This window comes from Poecilia reticulata, linkage group LG9 (assembly GCF_000633615.1).
Source record: "Poecilia reticulata strain Guanapo linkage group LG9, Guppy_female_1.0+MT, whole genome shotgun sequence".
Taxonomy (NCBI): Eukaryota; Metazoa; Chordata; class Actinopteri; order Cyprinodontiformes; family Poeciliidae; genus Poecilia; species Poecilia reticulata.
In genome coordinates this window covers 11145554-11164745 of record NC_024339.1, presented here as the reverse complement: position 1 = coordinate 11164745, position 19192 = coordinate 11145554, and the positions used below count along the sequence as shown (strand labels likewise).

General features: G+C 36.3%; 2 protein-coding genes across 5 annotated transcripts in view; one reads left to right on the top strand and one right to left on the bottom strand.

Moving 5' to 3' along the window:
* Positions 1–12085, bottom strand: part of ksr2 (kinase suppressor of ras 2) — a 104247-nt gene extending 92162 nt beyond the window's left edge. For all 4 annotated transcript variants that reach the window (XM_008417882.2, XM_008417880.1, XM_008417881.1 and 1 more), the window contains exon 1: positions 11882–12085. In XM_008417882.2, coding sequence (XP_008416104.1) covers positions 11882–12055 — 174 coding nt within the window. In that variant the 5' untranslated portion in view covers positions 12056–12085. The remainder of the gene's footprint in view (positions 1–11881) is intronic.
* A 1287-nt stretch (positions 12086–13372) lies between these two features.
* rfc5 (replication factor C (activator 1) 5) lies at positions 13373–19120 on the top strand. Its single transcript, XM_008417879.2, has 11 exons — positions 13373–13557; positions 14672–14736; positions 14831–14967; positions 15077–15156; positions 15271–15344; positions 15826–15985; positions 16405–16486; positions 16600–16729; positions 16896–16973; positions 18577–18631; positions 18722–19120. The coding sequence occupies exons 1-11, from the start codon at positions 13511–13513 to the stop codon at positions 18819–18821; spliced, it is 1008 nt and encodes a 335-aa protein (XP_008416101.1). The 5' UTR covers positions 13373–13510; the 3' UTR covers positions 18822–19120.
* The last annotated feature ends 72 nt before the right edge of the window (positions 19121–19192 follow it).

Below are 19192 nucleotides of genomic sequence, written 5' to 3'. Positions count from 1 at the left end.
AAGCTCCTCGCCACTGCTGAACCAGGACATATTAATGTCTTTGTTACTAAGGAGTTTTTGGTCTGATTGAAGACAACGGTGAGGGCCCACAGAGGGTGACGTGATGCTTGAGATTTAGATGATGCATGTGGATGGCCCAGTTCCAGAAGTACACCTACAAAATGACTGCTAGAAAATAGACATTGCTGGCCTACATCAGTGCATACCAAAGTAGAAACCAGTGGAGGAGGGACCAGCAAGTCACCTCTGAATGCAGAAAACCCTCCAGTAAAAGCTGCCCACGGCTGCTATCGCTCTGCCTGATAAGGCAGCTGCTCAGTCCACTCCTACAGAGAGACACAAATTTACCAAAAAACTCTTACTGTGGCTCTCACTCTTACCGTGCAAGAAAATTCCTTCTTAAAATGTATAGAACTGATTTTCTAAATATGTGTTCAAGTATCTGAACAGTACATTTTTGGTTTTAATTTCAGTCTAATGTCTTCTTGTTCATCACTCATTAAAGTCTGCAGTCAGAAAAACAAGTAATTTAAATGCCATTAAGATAATTTAGCCATAAGTTGTTCGTTTTGTGTGGATTACAGAAATACAATTGATCTGATCTGACGAATTGCGGTCTGCAGTTAGTGGCACTGCTTGCACATTTGCTTAAGAAATTATAAAAAACTTGATCTTTTTATTACATTCACATCATCTCACACTGAAATTTAAAAAAAATCTCATTTAAACTGATTGATAATAGTTTGTATACAATGGGAATGGGAATCTGCAGTTCAAAAAATACCAAAACATAACAGATTTACTTTATTTTAAAAGGCATACGAATGACATGAAGAAAAATGAAATTAAAATACACAAACTGTCCACATTATATACAAGCTATATCAGCACAGCCAAATTTAGACAAAAAATATATTTGAAACATAATTTGCCCAATGATCCTGGAGATTTAACTTGATTATGGTGGCTGGAAACTATTATTTAGCAAACTGTGATTTCCATGTTTCCCTGTGGTATATAAATATAATGTGACAAAAAGGCTCTATATTTTCAGTCTCCATTCAATACAGGAAAAATCAGAGTGTGGAATGTGACTGAATTAGGTCAGTTGTGTTTTTAATAGATTTTTACCTCCCAAAACCTGTCCAGAACAGTCAAAGCAATAAAATAATATAAACAACAGAAACTCTACCAAACAAAATTGGACAAAGACCCACGTTTATGATACCACCATGCATATATGGTAGAGAACTATTGCACAGGGTTGTATCTTGGAGTAACCATGTATCCATAGCAACTATTTACTTTATGGCTTTTGTAAAAAAAATATATCTTTACCACAGTTGCCACTTGTATAGTCCAAGAACACATATGGTAAACATGAGAACATAAAGAGTGAGCGCAGTTAACTCAGCTGCTGTTAAAGATGGTCTGAAGAACAGAAACGTATGTGGAAAACAGAATAATTTAATGAAGGAATATGTTAGAAAAAGGGCTAAAAGGATGGGGGTTTGAATCAAATGTTGGAAATCACATTTTGTTTGATCAAAAACTGTTTTTCTTTGTTTTGTACCTGCTTTTTGTGCCACATAACCTTTTAAACGGCAATCCTTATGACATAAACAATGGTGGTTTCTGACGTCTGTTAAATCTGCATTATTCTTGTTTCTATAAGACCCATTACAAAGCTGTGCTGCAATTATCTCTGATAAGGCAACATGAAAACCAGAACTGACGGAACATACTGCACAGCATGTGTATAGACATAAGCTGCACTGACTTACAGGATAACAACAATATGCCACAATTATCCATGGTTTTTGCACTTTATTATCTTTACCTTCTGTCTCTCCCATTGCACACACAGATTTCTTCTGCCAGCAGTATCTTATAAATCATCCATTTACACACGTTTAGTGGCGAGACCGTGACTTTTACATTTGGCAGAATTGGCAAGCCGGGAAAACCCTTGCTAAGCAAGTTCATAAGTAGGATGATATCCAAGCAAATATCTCAAAAAGCTGTTTCTTACTGCAAATATTCTGATGCTTGCAGCATCTTTTACATGTTTTGACATGGATAATAATATGTTTCACATTAATTAGAGGTGAAGATGATGGTGAGAAAGATGCAGAAGGTGTCAGCTATGAAAACAATGGCAGCTTAGAAAAGAAAGTGTCCAAAAAAGATTTCAATGCTTATGATAGTAAAAACTAATTGTGAAGATAAACACTGATTAGCAAAAAGAGAAGCCACATTGTAGATTACATCTTACAACAAGTGTATTTGAGAAACAGAACAATTTCTGTCAGTACTTATGGCGGATCAGAGCTCAAACACACCTTTTGAATTCATGTGTGTGAGATTGTGCATGAATAAACTTTAATATTATCAGTGTTCATTTTATATTCTCTATAAAAACAACAAACAAATTGATCTGATATGAAAGCAAAATCAATCTACCTGTTTAAATGTCAGTTAAGTGCATTAATGCTGTTCTTGGGGATTGGTCAGTTCTGTCTAACACTATATCTGTTAACATGTTGTGTTTATCGATAAAGGCACTGAGTCTTTTTAGAAACGTTTTCTGGAATTTTAAAGAACTGAGAAAGTGATGATAGTGACAGATGTGGACTGTAATTAATGAAAAAATGTCTGTTCCCAGCATTAAATATTGCAGTAAATTTTGTGATTTTCATTTGATGTGGAAATGATCTGGTTGTAAATGATAAGTTACATATAAAGGTCGATGAATCCACAGTGGCATCTATTGCATTAACTAATGTCCTGTTTATTTTTTTTATTAACAAATTGAAAAGTTAATTCAGTTTTGCATTTTTAAATACAGCCATTGTCACGTGTATAAAGCCACATTCAGTCATTTTACATGCACCATATTTCTGTTAAAACTGGCTGAAGCTGTTTGCTGATTTTCTACAACGTTGCTGTTCCTTTAAGAACCAAATGAAATCTGTTCTCTGCGAGGAAATGAGCTACAGTGACCGCTCCACGACTGCCGTTCTGTTAATCCTGACAAACTGGAACGCTTAATGAATCTACAGCAGGCTGTCACTTCCACCGCAGCTTCAAACTATCTCTCCTACAGAGTTCCTGCACAATTTTTCTTTTTTTTAATCTATTTTATTTGATTCCCCATTTTACTTTTCCAAACTCACCACTATTCCAGACGTTTCTTCTTTTTCCGTTCATTTATAAAGCATGAATAGCAAAGTTTAGTATCAGTTTATGGAAGACATTTCTTCTGAAATTCATGCTTGATGCATAGACATTTAGAGAGATGGATCTGTGACTGAAAAAAGAAAAAATGCACGGACGGACAGATAGACGATTGAACGGATATTTATACAACGATACAAAATTTAAATCGAAACATGAGGAACAAAGCCTTAAATATGTTATCGCAGAGGACTACAACCAGGAGCATTAATCAGAAGAGGCCCATGCAGGAGGAACTGCAGAGATCAATAAGTTAAACTCAAGCTGTCCTCAAGACAAAATTACTTGTGATCTCCACAAATAGAAGTGGCCATATGTCAGCCATTTTTTAAAGAAAATCAAAAGTACTGTTTAAGTTTGTCACAAATGATGTTGTAAACACATCAAACATAATCTGAAAGTATAGCTCTAGCCAAAACAGATTAAAATTTAGGTAGAATGTTAGGTAAAATCTTAAATGTTAGGTAAAACCTTAGGTAAAATCTCAGAATGAACTAAAAATTATTCATATTCCTTGAAGATTTAAATTTATTTTTTGTCTAATAAATAAGTATTATTTTCTATAAAAAAAATAAGACACACACTTTTAAAACGCACTAAAACAATGTAAAATTAGTTGTAGTAACAGTAGTGTCAGCTTAGAAAAAAATGATCTTGACATTCATTAAACGTGACATATTGAAAACAGTTTATATCCTTCCTATCAAACTCAAGTTGGGACAAGAAACTTGTTCAAGTTAAAATACTACCTGGGGGAGAAGAGCCACTCCAAGCATAAAATCACAACAAAAGACTTTAAGATATGAGGTTACATTAGAGAAAATATTAGGCCTCGGTTTCTCACACTGTCACTAACAAGGACAATGTAAACATTGTCTTTCTAAAACTCACTCAGGTGTTTCCATACAGGAATTCTAGCATTAAAAGTTATCGGAAGATGTGTGGTGTAAAAAAGAAATATTAAAATGATTTGAAAAAGATATTTGGTTTGAACAGACTGGCGACCTGTCCTGGGTGACCCCGCCTCTCGCCCGGAACGCTAGCTGGAGATGGGCACCAGCAACCCTCCCGACCCCACTGAGGGACAAGGGTGTAAAGAAAATGGATGGATGGATGGATTTTGTTTTCTGTCCCATCCATTCTGGTCTCCATGAAATTGCTGTGATATTTGTGATTTTTTTTCACTGCAACATTGCATGCCAACTGGTGATTTAATTTCTGCATAAAATCACGTCCATTTTACAGAATTATGAGGAGATTGAGATCATGTGTTAAGTGTCATCCATCTGCCAGACCCTAGACAGAGCAAAAGTTCAAACTAATAAATGTACTATAATGTGATAGGAAAACTTCTTTAGCTTGCTAAGAAATGGGCTACAGCAACAGTTTTCATTGTTGTCATGCAAACCCCTAAGTGGACCATGTTTAGATTATCTCCCATGAAGAGATAAGTTTTTAAATGGAGTCTAAGTTATTGAGTGTGTCTGTGGTGTAATTTAAAACTTGCTTAGCTGCCGTGCTGGTGTTGCTGGTATGTAATTAACTTCCAGAAGACTTTTACCTTTTACCCTATTTTCTTTAGTTGCGCCTCAAAAGTAAGGTATAAATAGGATGCTTGTTCTTTTGGTCTTGGTCAGACTGTACTTTATATGACCCTGTTTTCCTCGAGCAGAATGAACTTTTCATCCCACTGAGCTACAATGATCCAACTGTTCCTCCTAGCCTTAGTGAAAAAATCACCATGGTTCCACTTTGACCCTAAAAGTTTATCTGAAATTTATCTCTGCCAGGGTTTTGTCCACCTGACGGAACTGAATATGAATGAAACATTGTTAGAAAATTTGTCTTCTTGATTTCTTTGATTGTGCCAAGATGTGTAGAGTTGGTTCTGTGGTCGCAGAAACATGCCTGGAATTTTATCACATGTAGATTTTTTTGACGTAGAATAATTTGGACAGTTGCCAGCGTTAGAGGTTTTTAGCTTTAGACGTAGAGCAGACCACTTGATAAGAAGAAGAACTGAACTTGATGGACTCAACAATGAACCATAAAATTGTCCTAATCTAGGGCACGACTTCGTGGAATCAGATAAATAAGAAGCTTACTCCCTCTTAAAGCATTGTTGTAAAAATGACTGTCACTGATGATGCTCCATCTTACATTTTGCTAGCAAGAGTGTAAATATCTCAAAGGAAATCCTGATCACCAGTATTTTTTTTTTAATTCACTTTGTTTTTCTGCCACACCAGGCCTCCTATCAATCTTCCCTCACCTATGAACAAGACCCCAAGATACTCAAACTCCTGTTTTTCAACACCAAAATCTTATTTGGTTTTAAATGTCTGCATTAAAAAATAATTATATCACATTTCTCCATCTGTATAGAAAGGTTCTTGTAAAAAAAATAATGTTATTTAGTGTGTTAACTGTATTCCACAAGTGTCTAAGGGATGCCACCAACAATGTGTAATTATGTTAATGGAGGCTAGTGTAACACATCAGACATGTAGGTGACAATGGAAGCACTTTCGTGTTCAAAGAAAATGCTAAATATTGAGATTGATGACAAACATTTGGTATTTTTATGACACAACCAGATATCATATCATGTATTTCCTCACAGCTTTCCACACAACGTTACTGACACCAAGAGGAAAATGTCCCTAAGAAGACATATAGAAAACAACAAAAATGAAAATGTTGGTGAAAAGGGCAGCGCATGTGGACCAGAAAAGTGCAAATTTCAACATGTGCCTTGGGGCTAAACAGGCACATGAAGTCGCTGTAAAATAAACTTCTATGGATGTCCAGTTTTTCAGGGTAATTTCTTTCTCAACAACATACATTTGTCTGTAAGAGTATTAAAAATGTCAATCCCGAAAGCCAACATACTTCAAACAATCTGCTATAAACTGGACAAGAGAAATGGAACAAAGTCACAATAAAGTCTCAGTTCTTTCCACTCAAGTCAACCTCAAAGTCAAATAGTGCAACTCTTTAACTTTGAAATGTAAGTTTTAAACAATGGACTTCAACAGCTATAAAATGTATTTACAAAGTAATAGAAAAATATTCCTTAAATATTCTGAAAATATATATTTATCTGTAAGAAAAAGCAGCAAGTGCAACTAAAAAAGTGATGTAGTATGTTACAGAAAATATTAATCCAATATTCCAAGTGATGACAGAATAGTTTTTTTTAAATTCTCTTCTTTTTTAAAACAAAGTTTTTCAAATGTATATTTTAACAGGCTGTTGTTACTTAAGTGGCACTATAAGCTGCATAAGTAAATTTAAAAATCCCATAAATTTAAAGAACATCTAAACATTTCCAGGAATATAAGCATGTACACACGGCTCTTTTAACAGCTGTTTATTGTACAATAGGAATATGGGTCGAATGTTTTATTATTACCCGATAGCTGCTTCAATTAACTTTTATTTTAACATATTTTATAGTTATATTTCCACAAATGCATATATTTGCTCTTACTCAATCTTTACTCTTATTAAATTCCTATAATTAATTATTATTTAGTTTTTAAAATAACCTTATTTACATGCTGAGAACAACACTTTTACAAATGTTAATAAAAAGACATTCACCATTTGGACATGTTTTCCAGGAGATGCTTTAAGTAGTTGTTCCTAAATCTTTGAAACGTGGGGGAACTGTAGTCTAAATTTAATAACAAAAGAGCTGCAGCCAACAACAGGATGTGACAGTCAAAAATTGTAACTGTGGGTGGAAATTATGTCAGTTTTCTTCTATGATTGACATAAACAGAATCTAAATGCGACCAAAGATTTTTAGTTATTGTAAAATTCCTATTATTGCAAAAAACAGAAATTTCCAATTATTCTGCAACCTGGATAAAAACAGCAATACATCAAGAACAAATTGTGTGTAATTTACACTTTAAGATATCTGTCACAGAGAACATATAAAGGACATCAGTCATCCTACCTACACACACACACAAAGGAAACACAACAAATGGGGTACCATATATGAAAAAAAAACGAAAACAAAAATCACCTCATATCAATCAAATATGACGTCAAAAACAGTTGAGAAACAACCAGCTGGCAAAATGAATGAATGAACTGCTAATCTAACGTAATCTATGATAATCTAACATACGGTAGATTAATATTTGACTATTTATAGTGAACACACAAAATATTCTGTAAAATGATTACTGAAATCACAACAGGTTTGGTTTTCTCAAAACTGGCAGTTTTGTTTGTTTGCTTAGTTTGTTGGTTGGTTTGTCATTTCAGCTTTTATTTTATTTTATTTATTTATTTTGTGGTATGGACTTATTTTTTCCCCAGTAGTAGCTAAAAAAAATTCTACGGGTCTTAATATCAGTAATAAGATTCTTTATACTAAATTAAATTGTATTAAAATACCATCAGCAAATAATAACTGCAACTTCTGTTTAGCCTGTGTTTAGATGGCAAAATGCTAGATGAAGTCTGGAAAACATGATTGATTTTAACCGAAATTTTGTTCCAACATCCCAGTATTACAAAAAAAGAACACAAATAACAAAGAAAACAATTGAAAAGATCTCAGGATTTATATAAAAAAGGCAACAGTCGTTCTCATGACTCGTGAACTCCAACTAGCAAGGCACAAGTCAGCTGCGGTTAGCACAACTTGGCATGGCTGCATTAGATGTGAGGAAATCCTCACCCTTTGCAAATAGTTTTTGTGCAGTATTTTGAGAAAAAGGTTGAAGAAAATAAATGGGAACAGACTAGACAATACATTTTCATCAGAATTAGAAGAAGATATTGCTGCCACAGCTGAAAAGGCTAAAGTTGCCTTCATACTTGCAGCTTCACTTGTGGTTTATAAGATAAAATATATGTACAGCTGGAACTTGAAGTTAATTATTTTACAATGCTGAATAATTCTTTAGAACACAGTTTATGATTTGTATCTCATGCCAAAAACACAGAGCTAAATAAAAAACTTCTATCTTCCAGTTTACAGCCAATCTAAAGGGCTATTTCAAGAAATCTGGAAGGCATTTAATCATCTCTCATTTAAAATCTAAATGGCTCAAATTTAAACCGGATAATAAAGTTATCTAGTTCATTTGTGCTGTTTACTTTTTTATTTTTTTGCATTAAGGCCACCGGGGGTACATGGTGTTCTTCTTCAAAAATAACTGCATCCCTAAATCAAACCTGGTATGGATTATGCTACACTGATTACAGACTGTACAAAACATCAGCTTCGATTGGTTTTAACTCCACTTTATTTAAAAAGATGCTCTTATTGAGAACTAGGACTTTCTGCTGAACCACACAGAGTAGTCAAGCACAAAAGGTCAGACGCATGACCAAATTGCAAGTCTTCCAAATGTGTTTTTGAACCAGATGCTCCACATTCAAAGCTGCTCAACTTGAAAAATGTGTGAGTTTTGTAGCATAACTTTAAAGAAGAATTAAGATTATTATTACTGCAACAGGTTTGGAGAACTTTCCAAAACATTACCGTATTTAGCAAACCCATCAACAACACTTGAAATGAACAGATTACATGTAAAGTAATTCATAAATCATAAATGTTTTGGAAAGCTAACAAATAACTAGCTTTCATCAATGCCCTTTGCAGTCAGCAGAAATGTATGTCACATTAACCTGAGGCAGGTGGCCTGTGCCTCTGTGTTCAATATCTTCCTATTGAAACTCTTCACCTGTAAAACTTCACAGGTAGTTTTATACCCACGCATTCTGCCTTTTTGTGTATTTTAATAAAAACTTCTGAAACTTTTCTTGCAATAGTTATATATAAAAAATAGTATTTTAAAACCTGATTTAGAACTGTCCAGGGTCCATCCATGCCTCTCACTCAAAAGTCACTAGAGATAGACCACAAGAGTAGCAGGATGGATTGATGGATGGATGGATGGATGGATGGATGGATGGATGGATGGATGGATGGATGGATGGATGGATAGATGGATGGATGGATGGATGGATGGATGGATGGATGGATGGATGGATGGATGGATGGATGGATGGATGGATGGATGGATGGATGGATACTATGTAAAATACTATTAAAAATTAGAAAAAAAGAGACTGATTTTACATCATAAGAAAAAAAAGTCCTCTTGTTGAAAGAAATATGCAACTGAGTACGACAACAACTTATAAAATGTACATAGATGCCTGCATATTTGTGCCTAACATCAACAACATTCTACTTACAAGAATATGGAATAGATGGGCAAATAATAGCAGGGCTTTTATGGTTATAAAGTCCACAAATTAAGCTTCATGAAATGCTTATTATTTGTTAGAATCCAATTTGCAACATACACCAATAAATGCCAGTCTAAGATGCAGTAGATTAAGAAGAAATAGCCAAAAAAAATTTATGTAGACAAGTTATGTCGTCTCAAAGCAAATAAAGGTATTTCCTACTACGTCATACCTCCAAAATTAGTGACTTAAAAAAATAAAATAAAATAAATATTGGTACTACCCAATAATTCCTGTGAAATAAATATAACTGAGGAAATTGTTTAATTTGCACTCTACATTTTTAAGTGGATCTGATGGTTTACAAACTTTGATTTTCAGTTTCTATGAGATAGAAATATGATTATATTTCAGCTAAATGCCTGTTTCCTTTAGCTGCTCTCCAAAAGGAAAAACACAAGAAGACATGTAATTCAAGTAAGGCAGACTAACTGAGCATTGATCCCCATATCATATGTCAGGAAATTGCTACAAGCAAGCAGCTACTCAACTAAATTTGTAAATACATTAATAGCAATAATCCAGAAGTTTAAAGCACATCGACATGCAAGAACCAAAGTTTATCTTGCCACAACATACAGTGAATATGATGGAGAATTAGATTAAAAATGTCCAAAACGCAGTTATTTAGTAGCTGAAACGCATCTGGTGTAGAATAGATGAATAATTTCTGGAAAAACACCTCATGCCCACTGTTCAGTACAGGAGAGAAGCTATGATGCTTCTCTCTGCGGGCCTGTTTCTCTAACAAAAGACTAGAGATCTTCTTATAATTTCAAATAATTCTTGCTATTTGAAAGAGCTAATAAACTCTTCCAAATAGCAGGAAACTTTACATTACATTCTGCCCTTTGCCAGAAAGCCCTAAAATGCCTCATCTTAACATTTTTCACAATACAAATTAACAGAAATGCATCACCAGCCACAAAATGATCTTTCCACCAGTCGTCTCAGTCCCCAGGTCTAAATCTAACAGTAACCTGATATGAAATATTATATGAGACTATTATTGTCTTAAAACAGCTGAATAAAGTGTTACATTAGAATGTCGCTTTGGCTTAAATCTGTTTTACATGGGCTGTAAATAAATGTGTTTGCTGTTATATCAACAATAACTACATATTTAAATTCATTTGGAAAGTCACCCAGAGTCCATGAAATGTTCTCAAGTTTTGGCTTTTCTTTTGGTTGTGGCACAGACAGGGCAATCAATAGCATCTTTAAGAAAATATTTCAAAACGATCTGCCAAGGAAGATTGTGAGATAAGTGTAAGCTTAAATTCAACACCCATAATGCTTTGCCAGACACTCTGGGAACACGGTGAACATTTATCTCCACATTGTAGTCTGCCTGCTAAGTGCTGGCAGCGCTCACTTAACAATACTTCTCTTTTGTCTTGGAAAGCATTCCTCTTTCATCACCTCCATACTTAACAACTCAGACGTAACGCATCTCAATATGTTTGTGTGTATTATAACATCCAGGCGGATATTCCCGTGGGGATCAATGTGTAGCACTCACACAGGTGACTTTATGGGCTGGCTATTTTTAGTGCCACATCTCAATTATAATCCAACTGGGACTGAGTGTGTTTTGATGAAACACACAGATTCTCGGTGCTGACTTCATGAACACCTCATTGCACTTAATAGTGTTTGTTTTAATCTCTTGAGACATCACCCAGAAACATTCTCACAGGTCCGTAATGCTGTGCGGTCCGCGGTTTCCCACTCACCTTATCGCACTTTATGGCATGCTTTTTAACGTCCTTGTCATCACCGGCTGCTTTAAGTGGTCTCAAACAAAAAAAACATCGAGGTATTATGGGTATTACGTAACGCAATTTACGGAATACCCCACGGGCCAATTAAGGGATAACGATATTTTGTAACAAAGTCAGTAATCTGCCAGCCTTGCATAACGGCGGGGTCTGGATGCGCCGTGATACAGCAGATGCGCAGGCTGGCGTGCTGGTAATGGATTGTAAACACGGGCAGCCTATAGGCCTCTGCTTGCCTTGCTTCAGATATTATTCTGATGGAGGAGAGCCACCTTCTCTCCCCGCCACCTGCAGAATGCGCAAGTCTCTAACAGCCCACTGCAGCCCCGTGGCCTCTTGATTTACTGCACCACACACACACGGATAGCAAAGAGGGCTTTGACAGCAATCTTTGCATATTAATGCAATGACAGCACAATGCCATGTCGCCCCGCTGGCGGAAAAAAAAAAAACAAAAAGAAAAGAAAAAAAAAGCACATATAAATATGCAGAGTGGCCTAGAAAGAGCACGGTGACAGCCCTCGGTGTATTGATGGAGATGGAGGTACACTGGAGGGGGGGGGGGAAACGGTGCTTACCTCCAGCGTTCGGATCTCTTTTTGTGTCAAGTCGTTGGATGTGGCACATTTGGTCCGTAAACCCTCCAAACTGGAAATGCTTATGTCTATCATGTTTTGCACCAACTCGCACTGCTGCAAGGCTTTCTGCAAACTCAGATGCTGCTCCTCGCTTTTTGTCATCTCCTCGTTCATAGTTTAGCGACCGATGGATGTTGTCCCCCCCCTCCTTTTTTTTGCACTTAGAAAATAAACAAAGAAGTAAAATAGGAAGAGGGGGAAAAAATAAGAATAATTCAAAAAAGAAATGTGGAGGAGCCCATGGAGCAGAGCAACCTGCAGAACGCCATGAAACGAGATGTTGCAGGTTTTTTTTGTTGTTTTTTTTTTATTTGAGCCGCGAGAGAGTCGACTCCATTGTAACAGTCCTCGTAGTTTCCTGCTGGATCATCAAGGTGTCTCTGGATGGATGCTTAGATCAAGCACGATGTACAGACACCGAGCGGGACTACACGGCTGGACGCTGCATCCATCGGGTGCCCCCTTCCTTTCAAATGGTTGTTAGAGAGAAGAAGAAAAAAAAAAAAAAAAAAAGAAGAAGAAGAAGAAAGCTGATGCTGCTCAGCGCATCATAAGCAGACGGATCGGGAGGAAAAGCCTGGTTGTTGGTTTAAAGGTGCTGGTGTGTGGACTGGATGCAGGTACTCCCTGTCTCCCTTGGCAGCAGCTGCATCCCGGTTCGTTCCCACCACACCGACATGTTTCCTGTCAATCAAACCCACAGCAACAGCATCGCAGCGCCCAGGCACGGCCGTGAGGGGCCGCTCTCGCGAGAGAAAGTGCAGCAGAAGACCTCAGTCTGCAGGACTGGACGTGAAAAACTGGGCTATTTTCTAAACTTTTGATCAAAAATACGTTTAGAATGCCCGAAGAAATATTTTATAAAGAGGTTTTTTTTGCTTTTGGTATTTATTTATTTATTTATTTATTTATTTATTTATTTATTTATTTATTTATTTATAGAATAATTTGTTTCTGCGAAATAAATCTTAATAAATAAAACAACTGGGAATGAATTTACTTCAGTATTTAAAATATAATAAGCAAATGTAATAACAGAGTGGAATAGAATAGAAATGATGACAGATAAATAAAAATAATCACTTCAATGACATACCATTGCATCCTGAGAGCACATAGAAGCATTTACCGCACATCTTTTCTGCAAGTAGCTGTGAGACTATAACCATCACTTCTACCAATAAACTCACTAGTCATTACAACTCAGCTTTCTTTCTTTAAATTTCTATAATCACCTGAACATTTATTTTAATTTTTGCGTTCTACTTTAATAACTGTTAAACATTATTTTTCATATGTTGTAAATTTGCCCTTTCTGTATTTATTTATTACTTTTGCGTGAATATCAATTCTCCCTTACATTTTTTTTACAGAGTGCAACGTGCAACTGTTGTCCCGCCCATTTGAGACCAAAACGCGTCACCCGATTGGTTGTACGGCATGACGTTTTGAAGCCAGTTTCTTTGCTGAGCGCGGCAAACATAGCCATCGTCAAAGTAAAACGTACCCAAAAAACTCCGAAAGAGGACACATTTGATCTAGTTTTCTTCTTAACTGTTACCAAAATACATGGCGTCCACAAGCAAAGGGCAGTTACAGACCAGAAACCTACCATGGTGAGCGTAAAGTCTATCTTTGTTGGCAGATACGGCTACGTTTATTAGCGTTAGCTAGCTGACATCAACAGTGTGTTTTCACGGTAGCTCCTTACTTCATCAGATTATGTTATGCCTTCACTGTTCAAAGATTGTTTGTTTTTTTTTTTTAGATATTAGGATAATAGCCGGATGTTAAAAGAAATATTCTACTTGAAAGCGGGAATAAATATTTATACGTACATATATCGAAGCACATGAAGCATTAACTGGGTTTTAGGTGCAGGTTGACACTTTGTACAGACGTTTTGCTTCGAACTTGAGGAGAAGGAAGAAACGTCAGGCAGGTCTGCAATGTTCCCACTCAGCCTGCAGAAGTATGGAATTGAATTTATATATATTCAAGGTCTGATTACGTCTGGTAATTATTTACCATATATTCAGAGTGAACTTCGGATTTATACTATAAAAATGAGCAAAATAGCAAAGAGGGATGTGGAAAATTGAATCCGCAAAAGTTTAACATTTTGAAATAGAAAAATGCGTTGGATCTCTGCATCTGAGAAATGCATGATGATTATTTACTACCTGACAGTTTTTATCAGGCCTTTTGGAATATAGTTATTATTTTAATATATATCAAAATGTGTGATCTTGGTATCACTATGATTATCTTATTAGTATTTATTGATACTCTCATTGAACAAACCGAGAAAATAATAAAATTAACAATCCCAACGATATGGGCAGTTTTGAGTTGTTTTAATCGGATATTAATTTCCATCATTAATTGGAAATTATTGCGGCAATAAATCAAAATTCTTATGATTCTAAATGTATCATGATAGATGATGCATTATACAATAAAAGCTCACATCTAGTTTCTAGGTGGGGAACTTAAAAAACTAAAATCTAAACTTAAAAAGGTCTGTTAGTTAAATGAGATGCTTTTTCAGAGAGAAAGTTATTTTCACAGTTCTGTGTTTGGCATAAATAGACAATTTGCCTCAGCTTACTTTTACGGATTTCTAGTTTATTGTTGCATTCGGTACCTCAGGTTTTCCAAATATTTCCATATTAAAGTTGTCATAGAAGCTTATAATTAATAAATACTAATGGCAGTTTTCCATTGCAGGGTTGAAAAATACAGACCTCAGACACTGGATGATTTAATTTCACACACAGACATTCTGAGCACCAGTGAGTATTAGTGCTCCACGGCAGTAAAAACCACTGAATAACTGTTTGTATTAAACTGATAACCCTGTTTGTGTTGTTCGCTCCTTGTCTTTAGTCCGGAGGTTCATCAGCGAGGACAAGCTTCCCCACCTGTTGTTCTACGGCCCTCCTGGAACAGGAAAGACCTCCACCATCCTCGCCTGCGCAAGGCAGCTCTACAAGGACAAAGAGTTTACCTCCATGGTGTTGGAGGTGCCGTTAAAATCCTTATCACTAGATTTTATTTTATTGCAGTTTTGAAGGTTTCTTTTATTGTTTCTCTTTAGGTTTATGTTCTAATTGGACTCATTATGTTTTGCAGCTAAATGCATCAGACGACAGAGGAATTGACGTAGTCCGAGGTCCTATTCTGAGTTTCGCCAGCACCAGGACTATTTTCAAGTAAGCGACACGCCCAACTTCAAAAAGCAAAAGCTCTGATTTGGTTCATTTCCTGAATGACTGCATGTGGAATTGCAAGCTGCTTCCCGTTTATGCATCCCTCTTATCTTCCAGAAAGGGCTTCAAGTTGGTGATACTGGATGAGGCCGATGCCATGACCCAGGATGCCCAGAATGCATTGCGACGAGGTGAGCCATCTGTTCTCCCAGGCGTCGCCTACTGTGAACTTACACGGCTCACTGAACACACACACACAATTTGGCTGTTTGTGAATAAATGTATCTGCTCTGCTAACCTGGTGTCGCTTCTCAAAAGTGGCACATTGAACAGATTTAAAGCACTAATTTGGGTTAAAGTTGAAAACGTTTTATTTCGGAAACATTTGTTTACTCCAAAACATTACAGTTGTATTATATTTTGATGTCAGATGTTAAAGAAATGTTACGCAACTTGTGTCTGATTTTGACAGATCTGCTTGTCAAAATGTGTCATGTTGTTATTTTTTAATCAAGTGCAGTTTCTGAAAAAAGGCTGACATTATATGACTTTGAAAACGTTGGGATGTTAAAGATAAAAAAAAAATGTTCTCGGGTTTGTACATGTTCTTCTTTTATTGGTTATGTTGATGTTCGCTTCCCCTTTTCTTATTGCCCTCTCCGTCTGTCTCAGTCATTGAGAAGTACACAGAAAACACTCGATTCTGCCTGATCTGCAACTACCTGTCCAAGATCATCCCAGCCCTGCAGTCTCGCTGCACCAGGTTCCGCTTCGGCCCGCTGTCTCCGGACCAGATGAAGCCTCGACTGGAGCACGTTATTGAGAAGGAAAAGTAAGGAAACTTCTTGATTTTGCTGTTTCATTAATAGCTTCGACATTTTTGAGAACCTAACTGCTCAAAAGATGTAAGAACACTGACCAAGAACAACCGTTAATGAAGCTCATCCTACTTTATAATTATTTATCATTGATTAATTACTTTTTGCGATAACTGCAGTTATCAGAAATAGTAATAGCGTTTCTCCAGTCCAATGAATGTACAACTGAGTAGGATGATTTTTAATTTTTTTTTTATGTACATATTGTTGTGCGTGTGTATTAAACACTAAAAAGACAACAGATTATTTACAATACGGCACATCAGTGCAGAGCAGAAACACAGACATGCAGCAATCACATTGCAAGGTGACAATTCAGTTGCCCAATTAACCACCATTTGTTCCAACCTAATTTTTTGTTGTTGTTCATCAGCATTGACATCACTCCAGATGGAATGAACGCCATAGTCACTCTGTCGAAAGGCGACATGAGAAGATCACTCAACATCCTGCAGGTACGACTTGAAGCCGATAACTGCTGCCGTCAGTCGGCTTTAAACTGGACTGTGGATGGTATCGGGTGGAGAGCAGCCTGAGCTGACCGCGCTCTGCCTCTCTGTGCTTTCAGAGCACCAGCATGGCGTACGAGAAGGTCACAGAGCACACGGTCTACACCTGCACCGGCCATCCTCTCCGCTCTGACATAGCCAACATCCTCGACTGGTGCCTCAACAAAGACTTCACTTCAGCTTACAAACGTATCCTTTCCTATTATTATGCAGATAATTCAGTAGCTTCAAGTAAAGGATCACTGTGCAAAACGTTATATACATAAGCCAGTTAGAATCTATAATTTTAGATTTATTCACTGCTACTAGGTTTTGGAAGATTTCTGCTTTGCCAGTTCTTTAACACTTTTTAAAGAGGTTCTTGAGCTGAAGACTTTGAAGGGTTTGGCTCTGCATGATATTCTGTCTGAGGTGCATCTGCTCGTCCACAGAGGTAAGTTGTCTGGATCTGCATGTTTCCTATTGCTCCCTAAGCAAAAATAAATCCTGCAATCTAATCATGATCTATTTATCAATTTGTTCAATGTCCTTTGGATAATAAAACAACAGTTTTTACAAAACACTTTAAAATACCACTTTAGAGTACAAGAAAACTGTTTTCTTCACATGTATTCTCAGACATTTTGGATACAACTTGGGTATGCCAAAAACACGATAAAAAAACATGTTTCAGAATAGATAAGGCTGCAAAATGAGACTTGAGATTTAAAGAAAATATACATTATTTCTTGTTAAAATAAATCACAGTAGAATCACAGTTTCTGAAATACCAACTGACACCAGTATCCAAGACATTAAAGTCAGTTAAAAACAGCTTGTTTCCCTGTTCTGATGCTCAGGTTATGGCTTCTAGACATGTAGTTTGTCTGGATGCTTACAGTTTAGCCAAAAATTTGGCTTAAATAAGTTTTTTATACTGATTGTACACTGTGCATCAAAAAAAGTCTTTTACGTTTTTTTGGGGGGAAATGCTCGTTTTATCAAAGGTTGAGACCCAGTCTGTGATCTGCCACTGGAGTGCAGGCATGTGTTTTGCCAGCAGAGGTCGCTGTAGCTCAAGCTTTGAGAAATGAATCAATTTTTTTGAACAATTAGCTCAAGTGGGTTTGTGGCTCCCTTGAAGCTTGAAGCTTGATTTGCCCATTAATAACCTCAATCCTACAAAGTATGATTGCCTGGTCGCTCTAGAAACCAACTATTTTTATCAAACCCGCCCATAGATCTATACAATGTGTCCAGAACTATGTTTATAGCTACAAAAAGTTACTTTGTATGGCACACTTTACCAAATATTAGTAGGAGTGTATGGATGTATTTATCCAGTTTGGATTAGATTCACCAGATTCTTGTTTTTAAAAGCCATTACAGTAGAATTTAGTATAATCTGTCCACTCTGGAAGTCGAGTGTCTGCAATGCATCATTAAAAGCCAGAAATGAGTAACATTCACAGCCATAAGCGTATGTAATGTGGCTGAATGGCGTCATAAGTTTAGTCATTATTTTATCATTGTGAGGCTTCTGAACAAGGGCTGAACAATTAATCAGATTGATTATTGAAATAATTGTCAAATAATTAAGACATTGATCGTGAAATTGAGTATATGGACTTAAAGGCTGTTTAATCAGAGCAGTAATTAAACCAAACTGTACAAAAGATGTTCATTTTGCCCTTAAGTTATCAAAAACCTTAATGTGTAAATATTTTCTAACCATAAATCCTCAAACAGGAGTTTCATCTCGTTGAAATGATGTAAAATTACTGTTTTGTTTTAGCTGCAGATGCATCTTTAGCTACAAATGATCAACTGTTCGCCAGAGAAATACGTTATTTTATTTTAGGCAGTATGTTTATTTTAAAACGAGTTTAGTTATTTGAATCTTTTAAAAAATGGGCTTACATTTTTTTAAACAATTAAATCAATAATTGTTTGTTGCAGCCCTAATTTAAACCACTAATAATGTTTTTTATGACGTCCTTTGGCGTGTTTACTCAAAGAAAAGTTTTCTAAGGTGGTTTTCATTTTTTTAATTCAAGTGGACTTTCCTCCGGCCATACGGATGGGCCTGCTTATCAAGTTAGCCGACATAGAGTGAGTATGATTACATCATCTAATAACAATTGCATGAATATGTATTGATAAATACTACTTTTGCACCCTGTAATGTGACGCCTTTTTCAGATACCGGCTGGCGGCAGGAACCAATGAAAAGATCCAGCTGAGCTCCATGGTTGCAGCCTTCCAGGCCGTCAGAAACCTGGTGGTCAGTGAAGCCTGTTAAGAGTTAATCTGGAGGAAAACTGAGCCAATCACAGCTCTGATTAAAAAACCGGGCAAGTAGACAACAACATAGCTGCTTCCCAAGGAGATATTTTGTATCCAACTTTAAACCACAAACCTGCAACTTGTTGACTTTTCTTGTTCAGAGTAACAAACTGAGAAGAGAGGCTATAATGGGCACCATGATGAAATGCTGGTCAATATTATCAAATAATCCACCCATCACGGTTTCAGAAAACAATTCTTGGATAAATGTAAATGTTTTTTTCTTTCATCTGTTTAATAAAACTTTATTCTTTAGTCCAGTTTGGGGTTACTTCATATTAACAATTAACATGTGCAAATTAAGCAGAAACACACCTGCTCTTTGAT